A 15,354-nucleotide genomic window follows, 5' to 3' on the forward strand; every position below is an offset into this window, starting at 1 on the left:
AAGTGATTCTCCTGCCTCAGCCTCCCTAGTAGCTGAGATTACATGCGCGCAGCACCACTCCTGGCTAATTTTGTATTTTTAGTTGAGGGGGGAGTTTCTCCATGTTTGTCAGGCTGGTCTCGAACTCCTGACCTCAAGTGATCTGCCCACCTCGGCCTCCCAAATTGTTGGGATTACAGGCATGAGCCACAGTGCCCAGCCCTTTTATTTTTATTATTTATTTATTTATTTATTTATTTATTTTTGAGACGGAGTCTCGCTCTGTCCTCAGCTCACTGCAAGCTCCGCCTCCAGGGTTCACGCCATTCTCCTGCCTCAGCCTCCCGAGTAGCTGGGACTATAGGCACCCACCATCTCGCCCGGCTAGTTTTTTGTATTTTTTTTTTTAGTAGAGACGGGGTTTCACTGTGTTAGCCAGGATGGTCTCGATCTCCTGACCTCGTGATCCGCCCGTCTCGGCCTCCCAAAGTGCTGGGATTACAGGCTTGAGCCACCGCGCCCGGCCCCGGCCCTTTTATTTTTAATTTTTTAGTAACCTTCATGTTTATAATTTTAAAACAAAATCAGAAATATTTGATATAAAAAAATACCCAGTCCAAGCTGAAAGCAGAGGCTCCCGCTGGCAATCCCAGCACTTTGGGAGGCCAAGGCAGATGGATGGCTTGAGCCCAGGAGATTGAGACCAGCCTGGGCAACATGTTGAAACTTCGTGTCTACAAATAATTAGCAGAGCGTGGTGGTGACTGCCTATAGTTGCAGCTGCTTGGGTGGCTGAGGCAAAAGGAGCATTTTAGCCTGGGAGGGTCAAGGCTGCAGTGAGCGGTGACTGTGCCAGTATAGTCCAGCCTAGGTGACAGAGCAAGACCCTGCTTCAAAAAAAGAAAAAAATACCCAGTCCATATTCAAATATTCAAATCCCCCGCTTGCCCCTGAACCTGTTTTTTTGGACACTGGGTCTTCCTATTTTGCCTGGGGTGGGCTTGAACTCTTGACCCTCCCACCTCAGCCTCCTGAGTAGCTGGACCACAGGTGCCTACCACCATGCCCAGCCCTACATTTTTTTGACAGTTGTTTGTGGCCAGGTGTTGTGGCACGTGCCTGTGGTCCCAGCTACTTAGGATGCTGAGGTGGGAGGATCTCTTGACCCCGGAAAATCAAGGCTGCTGTGAGCTATGAGCATGTCCCTACACTCCAGTCTAGGCGACAGAGCTGCGGGAAGGAGGAGTAGTTGTTTCTTCAAATTGAAATCCAGAGAAGATCTACTCAAGGCATTTGGTTGTTTGCTTCTCTCTCTCTTTCTTTTTTTTTTTTTTTTTGAGATGGAGTCTCACTCTGTAGTCCAGGCTGGGGTACAATGGCGTGATCTCGGCTCACTGCAACCTCTGCCTCCTGGGTTCAAGTGATTCTCCTGCCTCAGCCACCTGAGTAGCTGAGATTACAGGTGCCCACCATCACGCCCAGCTAATGTTTGTATTTTTAGTAGTGAGGGGGTTTCGCCATGTTGGCCAGGCTGGTCTCGAACTCCTAACCTCTAGAGATCTGCCCACCTCGGCCTCCCAAAGTGTCAGGATTACAGACACGAGTCACCGCCCCTGACTGGTTGTTTCTTCTTAAGTCTCTTTTATTCTGTAACAGATCCCCATTGCCTCTTGTTTGAAGCCATTAGAGGGCAAAACAATGGGTCACGTGTCCTGAGGTACGTCTCACATTCTTTTGGACTTACCTGTTTGCTTCCTCATAGTGTCATGTAGCATGTTTCTCTATCCCCATTATTGCTGTAACATTTAAAGATTTGATTAGATGTAGGGGCATTTTTTTTCCAGTGACCACTTTTTCTTGAGGGGGGAGACAGTTTCTTGCTCTGTCACCCAGGCTGGAATGCCATGGCATGATCACAGCTCACTGCAGCCTTGACCTCCTGGGCTCAAGAGATCCTCCTCTCTAAGCCTCTTGAGTAGCTGAGACTACAGGTGTGCATCAGAATGCGCAACTTTAAAAAAATTTTTTCTGTAGAGATGGGGTCTCACTATGCTGCCCAGGCTGGTCTCAAACTCCTGGTCTCAAGCAATCCTCCTACCTCAACCTCCAAAAGTGCTGGGATTATAGGTGTGCCCAGCCCAGTACCCACTTTTAAAAACTAATATTTTGCAATGCCACCTGTCCTAATTCAAGAGGAAAGAGGTAATTACACAGATTTACAAAGATTATTTTAAAATAATAGTATTGGGTGGGGCAGGATGCAGTGGCTCATACCTGTAATCCCAGCACTTTGGGAAGCCAAGGCAGGGGGATCACCTGAGGTCAGGAGTTCGAGACCAGTCTGGCCAACATGGTGAAACCCCATCACTACTTAAAAAAGAAAAAAATTATCTGGGTGTAGTGGCACCTCCTGTAGTCTCAGCTACTCGGGAGGCTGAGGCAGGAGAATCGCTTGAACCCTGGAGGCAGAGGTTGCTGTGAGCAGAGATCGAGCCACTGCACTCCAGCCTGGGCGACAGAGCAAGACTCCGTCACAAAATAAATAGATAAAATCATAATATGATGCCATAACTAGTACAAAGGAGGAGGAAAGTGAGTAATTTACACAGCAATAAACCATGTGTTCAGTGGGTAATGCTTGGGTATGCCCCACTGGGACACATGATGAGGTTGTCCCGTGTCTTTGCCTGTCCTTGCATCACAGTGTAGTGTCACAGTGCTGTTGTACTGACAGCAACAAGCACCAACTAATGCAGGGGAGGACACTGGTGAGGCAAAGACAGCAACATAGGTGCTGGGGATGTCATTTTCCAAACTTGTGAACAGCATTTGCAATTTGCAAACAAAACAAAGCCCAGACGTTCATGGTCCTTGCATTCTTGGAGCCAAATAAATTTGTGTTTATGAACAAAATAGTCAGGTTGTAGGTAGGTGCAGATTATTGCAAACAAGTTTTTCTTTTGTTTGTGTTTTTTTGTTGTTGGTGTTTTGTTTTTTGAGATGGAGTCTCGCTCTGTCACCCAGGCTGGAGTGCAGTGGCATGTTCTCGGCTCACTGCAAGCTCTGCCTTCCGGGCCATTCTCCTGCCTCAGCCTCCCGGGTAGCTGGGACTACAGGCACCCGCCACCACGCCTGGCTAATTTTTTCTTTCTTTTTTTTTTTTTTTTGAGACGGAGTCTCGCTCTGTCACCCAGGCTGGAGTGCAGTGGCCGGATCTCAGCTCACTACAAGCTCTGCCTCCCAGGTTTATGCCATTCTCCTGCCTCAGCCTCCCGAGTAGCTGGGACTACAGGCGCCCGCCACCTCGCCCAGCTAGTTTTTTGTATTTTTTAGTAGAGACGAGGTTTCACCGTGTTAGCCAGGATGGTCTTGATCTCCTGACCTCGTGATCCGCCTGTCTTGGCCTCCCAAAGTGCTGGGATTATAGGCTTGAGCCACTGTGCCAGGCCCCTTCTTCCTTTCTTAAAGACAAGTCAAGTGCAGTAGTGAGAAGGAGGGAAAGAGTAGAACAAGGAGTTCGATCTGCACCTGTGAACACTCAACTGAGAAAAGTCACTACCTTGGTACCAGCCACAAACAGGTTATTCAAAGACACAAATGTCTGGAGGGCACAATCCAAGATCTCAACTTCCAAAGTTTCCCTTAGGGGGCGCCACCATCAAAATCCACTAAAGTAAAATTATTCATATTTGTTGAGCACTTTATAGCAATCTGGTATGCATGATCTTAAACAAAAACAAAAACGAAATCCACAGCCAAGTGCACTGGCTCACGCCTGCAATCTCAAAAATTTGGGAAGCCAAGAGGGAGGATCGCTTGAGCTCAGGTGTTTGAGACCAGCCTGGCAACATAATGAGACCCTGTCTGTACAAAAAATAAAAAATTAGCTGGTTATGGTGGTGTGTGCCTATAGTCCCAGCAACTCAGGAGGCTGAGGCAGGAGGATCACTGGACCCCAAAAGGTTGAGGCTGCTGTGAACTGTGATCACACCACTGTACTCCAGCTTGTGTGACCCTGTTTCAAAGTGAGAGCCTGTTTCAAAAAGAAGACACAGCTCACCCCTGCAATCCCAGCACCTTTGGGAAGCCAAGGCAGGCAGATCACTTGAGGTCAGGAGTTCAAGACCAACCTGGCCAACATGGTGAAACCCTGTCTCTACGAAAATACAAAAGTTAGCTGGGCGTGGTGGCTCTTGCCTGTAATCCCAGCTACTTGGGAGACTGAGGCAGGAGAATTGGTTGAACCCCAGAGGCAGAGGTTGCAGTGAGCCAAGATCGCGCCATTGCACTCCAGCCTGGGAGACAGAATCAGACTCCATCCATTAAAAAAAAAAAGACACAGAGAGGTTAAAATACATGCTTTACACAGCAAACTGGTGGACAAGTTTGCATTTGAGTTTGAGACTTTCTGACAATAGCCTTCCCTGAACCAGGAAGTGATATCACCTCTTTCCAAAAAAAGAGGTCAGATTAATCTTATCCTAATACATATTCAAAATTACAAAGCTTTATTTTCTTCTCTGGCCTTTGAGTACCTGGCTTCAAATCCCTGGCCTACCATTCACCGAAGGTGTGACAATTTTTTTTTTTTTTGCCTCCCTTTCCTTAACTGTAAAAGCTGGATAAATAACAGTACCCCCCTCACTGGACTGGCGTGGTGAGTTACTGAATAAATCCACACTAGCTGCTTAGTGAACATTACGGTTGCTGTTACATCCTTAAAAACATTCAGGGCCGGGCGTGGTGGCTCACACCTGTAATTCCAGCTCTTTGGGAGGCCCAGGTGGACAGATCACTTGAGGTCAGGAATTTGAGACCAGCCTGGCCAACATGGTGAAAGCTCGTCTCTATTAAAAATGCTAAAATTAGCCGGGCATGGTGGTACATGCCTGTAATCCCAGCTACTCTGAAGACTGAGGCAGGAGAGTCACTTGAACCCAGGAGGCGGAGGTTGCAGTGAGCTGAGATTGTGCCATTGCACTCCAGCCTGGGCAACAGAGTAAGACTGTCACAGAAAAAAAAAAAAAAATTCAGAGAGTTCTCCGTTTTACAAATGAGGAAAGTGAGGCTCAGAGAGGGACAGGGACTTGCCCAAGGTCACACAGCCAGTCTTGGATTCAAACTTGAGAGTTTGTAACCCTTTCTAATGATCAGGACCTCCCAGAGTTGCCCAAACTTCTGACCCAGACTCTGCAGAGCCCTGCGCGGAGGAAGAGGAAGGACTCATGCCGCAAGCTCCCCAGCTCCTGGACTTCAGCGTGGACGAGGTGGCCGAGCAGCTGACCCTCATGGACTTGGTGAGGATCCCCGACTGGGTCGGGATGAGCCACAGTGAGGGGACAGGTTCTGCTAAGCACCAATCCCACACCCCTCCCCTGGCCCAGGAGCTCTTCTCCAAGGTGAGGCCCTACGAGTGCCTGGGCTCGGTGTGGTCGCAGAGGGACCGTCCGGGGGCTGCAGGCGCCTCCCCCACTGTGCGCGCCACCGTAGCCCAGTTTAACACGGTGACCGGCTGTGTGCTGGGTTCCGTGCTCGGAGCGCCGGGCTTGACCGCCCCGCAGAGGGCGCAGCGGCTGGAGAAGTGGATCCGCATCGCCCAGGTGTGTTGCGGGCGCGGGGAGGGGATGCAGGGGCGGGCCCTGGGGCAAGGAGAAGAAATGAGGACTCCGGAGAGAGGGCGTGTCTAGGCGGAAGGGAGGGAAGGGGGTGGAAAGTTGATACCTAGGGTGAGACTTGGGTTCAGGGAGGAGGGTCTGGGTCCTGCAGATAGGCTGCGGGCACGACTAGGTCCCAAGGGAGCTGGGAGAAGTAGGGAGCCCGGACCCGAGAAGTCAAGGTCGGAGGTAGGAGCTGGAGGGGCAGCTGGGGGAGGGGCTGGAGCCCGATGGAGGTGGGAGGAGGGAGGAAGGGACTCCTAGGGCATGAGTGGGAGTCTTGGTAGCTTGTCCGATGTGAGACAAGACCCAGGGGTCCGATCTGGCGTCACAAGTCACGGGATCAGGCCGGGCGCAGTGACTCACGCCTGTAATCCCAGCCCTTTGGGGAGAGGGAGGATCGCTTGAACCCTAGAGTTTGAGACCAGACTAGGCAACACAGTGAGACCAATGTTTCTTTAAAAAAAAATAAAAAATAGGCCGGGCATGGTGGCTCAAGCTTGTAATCCCAGCACTTTGGGAGGCCGAGACGGGCGGATCACGAGGTCAGAAGATCGAGACTATCCTGGCTAACACGGTGAAACCCCGTCTCTACTAAAAAATACAAAAAAATTAACCGGGCGTGGTGGCGGGCTCATGTGGTCCCAGCTACTCTGGAGGCTGAGACTTAGACTGGTGCGAACCCGGGAGGCGGAGCTTGCAGTGAGCTGAGATTGCGCCACTGCACTCCAGCCCGGGCGACAGAGCGAGACTTCGTCTCAAAAATAAAAAAAATTAAAAAAAATAAAAAAAATAAAAAGTAGACTTACAGGCCTGGCGCAGTGGCTCACGCCTGTAATCCCAAAACTTTGGGAGGCCGAGGCGGGCAGATCACGAGGTCAGGAGATCGAGATCATCCTGGCTAACACGGTGAAACCCCGTCTCTACTAAAAAATACAAAAAACTAGCCAGGCGAGGTGGCGGGCGCCTGTAGTCCCAGCTACTCGGGAGGCTGAGGCAGGAGAATGGCGTAAACCCAGGAGGCGGAGCTTGCAGTGAGCAGAGACTGAACTCCAGCCTGGGCGACAAAGCCAGACCCCGTCACAAAAAAAAAAAAAAAAAGCCTTACAAAAAAAAAATTCGCCCGTGTGGTGGTGTGCCTCTGTAATCCCAGCTACTTGGGAGGCTGAGGCAGGATAATCGCTTGAACCTGGGAGGCGGAGGTTGCAGTGAGCCGAGATCGGGCCATTGCATTCCAGCCTGGGAGATAAAGCGAGACTCTGTCTAAAAAATAAATAAATAAATAAATAACAGTAAAATAAAAATTAGCCGTACATGAGGGCACGCGCCTGTAGTCCCAGCTACTGAGGCAGGAGGCTGAGGCATGTGGATCGCTTAAGCCCAGGAGTTCCAGGCTGCCAGTGAGTTATGATCGGGCCACTGCACTCCAGCCTGGGCCATAGACCCTATCTCAAAAAAAAAAAAAAAAAAAGACGAAGAAGTTTCAGGATGAAAGGTGGATAATGCCTGGGTCTGACCTGCGTCCCCACCGCCTGGCAGCGCTGCCGAGACCTGCGGAACTTCTCCTCCTTGCGTGCCATCCTGTCCGCCCTGCAATCTAACCCCATCTACCGGCTCAAGCGCAGCTGGGGGGCCGTAAGCCGGTGAGCTGGGGCGGGACCTCTTCCCCACCCCATCCCAGGTCTGACCCTTCCAAGCCACTGACCCCTGACCACCCTTTTCCTGTCCTCCCAGGGAACCGCTATCTACTTTCAGGAAACTTTCGCAGATTTTCTCCGATGAGAACAACCACCTCAGCAGCAGAGAGATTCTTTTCCAGGTACAGATGGATGCAGACCCCGGGGTTTTAGGCCCGGGAAGTTGGGGGAGGGACTTGGGGCCAGGCAGGGAGAACCGCGCTGCTGTGGTCAGGACACTCTGTCCTTCCCTACTGCTCAGCAATGACCTTACCCTTGTCCCTGACGGGTTGCACGTTTTTCTTTCCTTTACTTCCTGCGTTATAGTTCACAGTCAGTGACTGCCCTATTTATTCACTCAGCAAAACACAAGAAATCACAAAGAAAAGGTTACTTAAGGCCAGAGTCATAGCACAGGGTGGGAACAAAAAAAAATGTTCTGAGGACTTTACCTTGATAAGCAAAACTAAAAAATGTGTGTCAAAAGTCTGGCTTATTTATAGGCAAGATTTAGATTCTCATTGCAATCATGCAATGGTTTTTACAGTGAATCTAGAATAGATGCTTGGGCCTGGAACATTCTCCACCCCTCAAGGTTTGCATGCAACTTGCTCACTCACCTCCTTCTGGTCTCTGATCAAATGTCCCTGCCTCTGAGAGGCCTTCCCAGCCTCCATCATCCCCAAAACCACACATCTGGTTTTTTGTTGTTGTCGTCATTTTTTTGTTTGTTTGTTTGTTTCTTTGTTTGTTTGTATTGAGACGGAGTCTCACTCCCGTCACCCAGATCTTGGCTCACTGCAACCTCCACCTCCCGGGATCAAGCAATTCTCTCTGCTTCAGCCTCCCAAGTAGCTAGGATTACAGGCACCCGCCACCACGCCTGGCTAATTTTTGTATTTGGTAGAGAGGAGGTTTTGTCATGTTGGCCAGGCTGGTCTTGAATCCCTAACCTGAGGTGATCCATCTGCCTTGGCTTCCCAAAGTGTTGGCATTACAGGCGTGAGCCATCACTCCCAGCCAAATTTTATCTTTTTTGTTCACTGTTAGCTACCCAGCACCTAGAACAACACATGAGCTGGACTCTGTGGCTCACGCCTATAATCCCAGCACTTTGGGAGGCCGAGGTAAGAGGATCACTTGAGCCCAGGAGTTCAAGACCAACCTGGGCAACATGGCAAAACCCCATCTCTGCAAAAAATACAAAAATTAGCTGGGCGTTGGTGGTGCACACCTACTGAGTCCCAACTACTCAGGAGGCTGAGGTGGGAGGATCGCTTGAACTTGGGCTGTCAAGGCTCCAGTGAGCCAAGATCATGCCACTACACTCCAGCCTGAGTGACGAAGTGAGACTCCATCTCAAAATAAAATAAAATAAAAAGTAAATAAACAACAGCAAATTCAGGATACCCAGGAGATCCTTGGCAGGCCTGTGCCATCCAGCTGCAGACAAGGATTCTCTCCTTGTTAAGGCTGGCCCTGGGGGCCACCACCCCTACAAGCCCCACCTCTCATGGGGGAGTCCTCTCCCTGCTGCTTATCTCCTCTCCACCCCCACCCAAGGTGGTCTGGCTTCTAGAGTGGGCCTTCACCACTGGCTTTTTTTTTTTTTTTTTTTGAGACACAGTCTCACTCTGTCACCCACGTTGGAGTGCAATGGTGCGATCTCAGCTCACTGCAACCTCTGCCTCCCGAGTTCAAGCAATTCTCCTGCCTCAGCCTCCCAAGTAGCTGGGATTACATGTTTTGGTCTTGTTGCCCAAGTTGGAGTGCAATGGTGCGATCTCGGCTCACTGCAACCTCCGCCTCCCGGGTTCAAACGATTCTCCTGCCTCAGCCTCCCGAGTAGCTGGGATTACAGAAACAAGCTACCACGCCCAGCTAGTTTTTTGTATTTTTAGTAGAAACAGGGTTTCACTCTGTTAGCCAGGCTGGTCTCAAACTCCTTACTTCATGTGCTCCACCAGCCTCAGCCTTCAAAAGTGCTGGGATTACAGGTGTGAGCCACTGTGTCCGGCCTTTAAAAAATAGTTTTTTTTTTTGAGAGGGAGTCTCGCTCTGTCGCCCAGGCTGGAGTGCAGTGGCGCGATCTCGGCTCACTACAGCCTCTGCTTCCCAGGTTCAAGCTATCCTTCTGCCTCAGCCTCCCAAGTAGCTGGGACTACAGGCGTGAGCCACCACACCTGGCTAATTTTTGTATTTTTAGTAGAGACGGGGTTTCACTATATTGGCCAGGGTGGTCTCGAACTCCTGACCTCACATGATCTGCTTGCCTTGGCCTCCCACAGTGCTGGGATTGCAGGCATGAGCCATCGCGTCTAGCCTACCACTAGCTTTTGATTACTCAAAGCACGAAGGGTATATACAATGGGTCTGCAGGCATCGTCCCTGAGGAATTGTCCGAGGAGACCCCAGGCCTGCTCAGTTTTTCTCTTGCCCCAGGAGGAGGCCACTGAGGGATCCCAAAAAGAGGACAACACCCCAGGCAGCCTGCCCTCGGTGAGTGATTACAGTTTGGGATGGGGACAAGTGGGACCTTCAGGGAGGGGCATGGAGATTGATGGGGTCAGTTATGGCCCTGAGTGACTGGAGCTTTGGGGGCTGCAGAAACCACCACCAGGTCCTGTCCCCTACCTTGGCACCTTCCTCACGGACCTGGTTATGCTGGACACAGCCCTGCCGGATATGTTGGAGGTCTGATCCCTGACCCTTGACCCCTGACCCCAGCTCCACTTGCCTCGATATCCACCCTTGATCCTACCTGTACAGCTGACCCCACCCCACAGTGGGGCTCCTGACAGCCCAGCCCCTGACCTTGACCCTTGACCCTGGGTGCTGTAATTCAGACATACTTTGCCCCCAGGGGGATCTCATTAACTTTGAGAAGAGGAGGAAGGTGAGTGGAGGCTACAGTGGGTGTGGGGATGGTGCCTGAGGGTGGGGTGGGGATGGGGCAGGGGTCGAGTCTCAGAGGCTCATCCCCCAGGAGTGGGAGATCCTGGCCCGCATCCAGCAGCTGCAGAGGCGCTGTCAGAGCTACACCCTGAGCCCCCACCCGCCCATCCTGGCTGCCCTGCATGCCCAGCGCCAGCTCAGTGAGGAGCAGAGGTGACCACCCTGTAGCCTGTCCTGGCCCCACCCCAGCCGATCCTGGGTCACGAACTGGATTCCACCCACTCCGTACACACCTCCAGCTCCTCCCAAGACCCCCTCTTGAGCCCTGACCCCCCTACAACCTGTGACCTTGCAGTATCTCCAGCCGAATCAAATAGACTGGGCCTGGTGGTTCACACGTGTAATCCCAGCACTTGGGAGGCCAAAGTGGGTGGATCGCTTGAGCCCAGGAGTTTGAGACCAGCCTGGGCAACATGGCGAAACCCCATCCCTACAAAAAAATACAAAAATTAGCTGAACATGGTGTTGAGTGCCATTGGTCTCAGCTACTTGGGAGGCTGAAGTGGGAGGATTGCTGGAGCCTGGGAGGTGGAGGTTGGAGTGAGCCAAAATCACACCACTGCAGCTCCAGTCTAGGTAACAGAGTAAGACCCTGTCTCAAAAAAAAAAAAAAAAAAAAAAAATCACAATTGATCTCTGACCTCAAGTTTGACCCCATCTGATTTTCTAACCTCAACTTTAGCATTCAGTTGGTCATTCAACTCAACTGTCCCAAGTGTTGACTTCCCCATGTTTGGTCCTATCTGACCCATGACCCCTCATCTGAATCTGACTCTCTGACCCCAACCCTTGACCCTCAGTTCTGAGTAACTGACTCCAACTTTCATGTTTATTTGTCCAACTTGACTATCACAACTGTGTACTTTCTTTCTATATAACTGTGACCCTAACCATTGACCCCAGTGGCGACCAGACCCCAGTCTGACCTTGACTTTATTTTTTTATTTTATTTATTTATTTTTGAAACAGACTCTCGTTCTGTTGCCCAGGCTGGAGTGCAGTGGCACGATCTCGGCTCACTGCAGCCTCCGCCTCCCAGGTTCAAGCAATTCTCTTGCCTCATCCTCCCAAGTAGCCGCAATTATAGGCGCAAGCGACCACACCTAGCTAATTTTTTGCATTTTTAGTACAGATCGGCCAGGCTGGTTTCAAACTCCTGACCCAAAGCAATCCTCTCACCTCGGCCTCCCAAAGTGCTAGGATTACAGGCATGAGCCACCACGCCCAGTCCTGACCCTGACTTTAATCCTGACCCAATTTGATTCCTTAGTGCCACCCTGTGAATATCTTTGTGACCTCTTGACCAGCCATCCTGTCCCATCTCTGATAAGACCTTGGTGCTCAATGACCCTCATTTACCACCCTGACCCTGACATGTGGGATGCCACCTCTGGTTGCTCCCTCTTACACCCCAAACCCACCTCCCAACTGATTCTAACTCTTATCTCTCCATCCCCTGTATTTCCTGCCCCCACCACCTCATCCACATGTTGACCCCCTCAGCTACCGGCTGTCCCGGGTCATTGAGCCACCAGCTGCCTCCTGCCCCAGCTCCCCACGAATCCAACGGCGGATCAGCCTCACCAAACGTCTCAGTGCGTGAGTTTCGGGGTGTGTGTGTGGGGAGTGATGTGGGCAGATATCAGCAGGGTCTGCTCCTGCCTTAGCTTCATCCCCTGTCCCCATCCTTAGGAAGCTTTCCCGAGAGAAAAGCTCATTCCCTAGTTGGAGTCCCGGGAACCCCTCATCCCCCACCTCCAGGTGAGCATTCTGCTTGGTGACGGGACCAGGGAACGTGGGATCAGGAGTCAGCACAGCCACCCCACCTCGGCCTCTGCATCTCCCCCAGTGTGTCCCCAGGGTCTCCCCCCTCAAGTCCCAGAAGCAGAGATGCTCCTGCTGGCAGTCCCCCGGCCTCTCCAGGGCCCCAGGGCCCCAGCACCAAGGTACCAAGACAGTTTGTATGTGCATACGCGCCTGTGGGCACCCAGGCTCTGTGTGTGTGTGCGTGTGTGTGCATGCATATGTGTACACACAGGATTGTGGGGCCAGGAGTGTATACAGGAGACACACTGAGCACCTGGGTTATCCATCCAGGGCATTGCATGCATCTGCATGGCCCTGTTTGGGTGATCACTCATCAATCTGACTCATACTCAGATCTGGACCCGTGTAACTGCTTACCCATGGGGCATCTAGGGTGCAATCACATCACACCCTCTTTTTATTTGAAACAGGGCTTTCTCACTCTGTCACCCAAGCTGAAGTGCAGTGGTACAATCTCAGCTCACCACAACTCCCACCCCTCCCCCAGGCTCAAGCTATCCTTCCACCTCAGCCTCCCAAGTAGCTAGTACCACAGGTGTGCACCACCACGCCCTGCTATTTTTTGTCTTTAGTAGAGATGAGGTCTCGCCATGTTGCCCAGGCAGGTTTCGAACTCCTGAGCTCAAACAATGCACTCACCTTGGCCTTCCAAAGTGCTGGGATTACAGGCGTGAGCCACCGCACCCAGCCTACACTTTTTTGAGGACATGTATGTCCCTAAGAATCTGCATACCATGCCAGACATGGTGGCTATTGCCTGTGATCCCGGCACTTTGGGAGGCCAAGGTGGGAGGATTGCTTGAGGCCAGGAGTTCAAGACCAGCCTGGGCAACATGGTGAGACCCTGTCTCTATTAAAAGTCAAAAAAATTAGCTGGGTGTAGTCCCCACTACTCAGCAGGCTGAGGTGGAAGGATCGCTTGAGCCCAGAAGTTTGAGGCTGCAGTGAGCTACGATCATGCCACGGCACTCTAACCTGCATGACAGAGAGAGACACTGTTTATAAAGAAAAAGAGGCTGAGCGCAGTGGCTCAAGTCTGTAATCCAAGCACTTTGGGAGGCCGAGGTGTGCGGATTACGAGGTCAAGAGATCGAGACCATCCTGGCCAACATGGTGAAACCCCGTCTCTACTGAAAATACAAAAATTGGCCGGGTGCGGTGGCTCACACTTGTAATCCCAGCACTTTGGGAGGCCGAGGCAGGCGGATCACGAGGTCAGGAGCTCGAGACCATCCTGGCTAACATGGTGAAACCCCGTCTCTACTAAAAAATAGAAAAAATGAGCTGGGCATGGTGGCGAACGCCTGTAGTCCCAGCTACTCCAGAGGCTGAGGCAAGAGAATAGTGTGAACCCGGGACATGGAGCTTGCGGTGAGCCAAGATCGAGCCACTGCACTCCAGCCTGGGTGACAGAGAGAGATTTCATCTCAAAAAAAAAAAAAGTTAGCTGGGTATGGTGGTGCACACCTGTAGTCCCAGCTACTTGGGAGGGTGAGGCACGAGAATTGCTTGAACCCGGGAGGTAGAGGTTGCAGTGAGCCGAGATGGCATCACTGCACTCCAGCCTGGGCAACAGAGCAAGACTCCATCTCAAAAAAAGAAAAAGAAAAGAATCTGCATACCAGAAGAGGAAATGTGGGCCTGAGTATTCACGAGATCATGTGTGGGGTTGTTCATTGGCACGGGCTATGAGTGTCCAACCACTGTCAGCATATGTGTGTACACAGGATTTCTTGTGTATGAGCATGGGTTGTGTGTATATGAAAACCATTCACGTCTGTTTCTGTAATAGGGAACCAAAGTCTGTGTATGGTAGGGTGGTGTGTATGAAGGCTTGTGAAGGTACCCGAGTTGCATGTCCCAGGCTCTGCATGCGTAGGGGGAAGTACTATGTTTTTCTGAGATTTTATTTTATTGTATTATTTATTTATTTATTTTTGAGATGGAGTCTCGCTTTGTCACCCAGGCTGGAGTGCAGTGGCGTGATCTTGGCCCACTACAACCTCTGCCTCCCAAGTTCAAGTGATTCTCCTGCCTCAGCCTCCCGAGTAGCTGGGATTACAGGCATGCGCCACCAAGCCCCACTAATTTTTGTGTTTTTAGTAGAGACGGAGTTTCACCAAGTTGGCCAGGCTGGTCTTGAACTCCTGACCTCAGGTGATCCACCCGCCTCGGCCTCCCAAGGTGCGGGGATTACAGGCATGAGCCCCTGCACCCAGCCAGTGTTTTCTTGAGATTTTCGATGTGGGGCTATTGCAGACACCAGTGGTGGCTGAGAAGTTCATGCTTTCCTAGCCCTCAGCATCTGCAGACAAGCCAAGTTGTAGCCTCCATCCCTTACTGCCTACAGCTGCCCCTGAGCCCGGACCTGCCCAGACCCGGCCCTTTGCCTCTGGGCAGCCCTCGAATCCCCCTCCCGGCGCAGCAGAGCTCGGAGGCCCGCGTCATCCGCATCAGCATCGACAATGACCACGGGAACCTGTATCGAAGCATCTTGGTGAGGGGCTGGGCTGGGGGTCTGCTAGGGGCTGCCCTGCCCTTGGGGCCAGGGCCCTCGCCTCACCTCCCGCCCCTCTCTTCCAGCTGACCAGTCAAGACAAAGCCCCCAGCGTGGTCCGGCGAGCCTTGCAGAAGCACAATGTACCCCAGCCCTGGGCCCGTGATTATCAGCTCTTTCAAGTCCTTCCTGGGGACAGGGGTGAGCAGGGATGGCTTGGAGCTCAGGATTGGGGGCAGCAGGGAGGGGAGCAGACTGACCAGGCTCAAGGATGGAGCCCAAGGTTACCTGGGTTCACAGGGCTGTGAGGTGGTTCAGGCAGAGAGCAGGGGTAAGATAATCAGAGTGGGGGTAAGAGGACATAAAATATCTGTACCCCAGTGATGTAGGGTCATGAAGTTGTCTTGGCTCAGTGTGGGAGAGAGGCACCAAAGGTCGTCTTCCTAGAATTTAAAAGACAATAAGATTGTTCAGGGTCCGGCCAGGCGCGGTGGCTCATATCTGTAATCCCAGCACTTTGGACGGTCAAGCTGGGCGGATCACTTGAGGTTTGGAGTTTGCAACCAGCCTGACGAATGTGGTGAAACCTGGTCTCCAAGACACATACAAAAATTAGTCGGGTGTAGTGGCACACTCCTGTAGTCCCAGCTACTCGGGAGGCTGAGGCAGGAGAATAATTGCTTGAACCTGCAAGGCGGAGGTTGCAGTGAGCCGAGATCATAGCACTGCACTCCAGCCTGGGCAACAGAGCGAGACTCTGTCCCAA

At 51.8% G+C, this 15,354-nt stretch overlaps 1 protein-coding gene across 2 annotated transcripts in view; it reads left to right on the top strand.

Annotated features, from left to right (window-relative positions):
- Positions 1-15,354, top strand: part of RGL3 (ral guanine nucleotide dissociation stimulator-like 3) — a 26,345-nt gene that overhangs the window by 7,889 nt on the left and 3,102 nt on the right. The window contains exons 6-18 of one of the 2 annotated variants that reach the window (XM_011954803.1): positions 5,134-5,276; positions 5,364-5,579; positions 7,173-7,276; positions 7,368-7,452; positions 9,752-9,808; positions 9,917-10,003; positions 10,173-10,205; positions 10,296-10,417; positions 11,768-11,863; positions 11,957-12,025; positions 12,114-12,210; positions 14,442-14,588; positions 14,675-14,789. In XM_011954803.1, the coding sequence (XP_011810193.1) occupies positions 5,134-5,276; positions 5,364-5,579; positions 7,173-7,276; positions 7,368-7,452; positions 9,752-9,808; positions 9,917-10,003; positions 10,173-10,205; positions 10,296-10,417; positions 11,768-11,863; positions 11,957-12,025; positions 12,114-12,210; positions 14,442-14,588; positions 14,675-14,789 (1,371 nt within the window). Of the gene's footprint in view, positions 1-5,133; positions 5,277-5,363; positions 5,580-7,172; positions 7,277-7,367; positions 7,453-9,751; positions 9,809-9,916; positions 10,004-10,172; positions 10,206-10,295; positions 10,418-11,767; positions 11,864-11,956; positions 12,026-12,094; positions 12,211-14,441; positions 14,589-14,674; positions 14,790-15,354 lie in introns of both variants that reach the window. The other variant, XM_011954802.1, reaches the window with a different exon arrangement.

The sequence above is a fragment of the Colobus angolensis genome, unplaced genomic scaffold (assembly GCF_000951035.1).
Source record: "Colobus angolensis palliatus isolate OR3802 unplaced genomic scaffold, Cang.pa_1.0 Scaffold39, whole genome shotgun sequence".
Classification (NCBI taxonomy): domain Eukaryota; kingdom Metazoa; phylum Chordata; class Mammalia; order Primates; family Cercopithecidae; genus Colobus; species Colobus angolensis.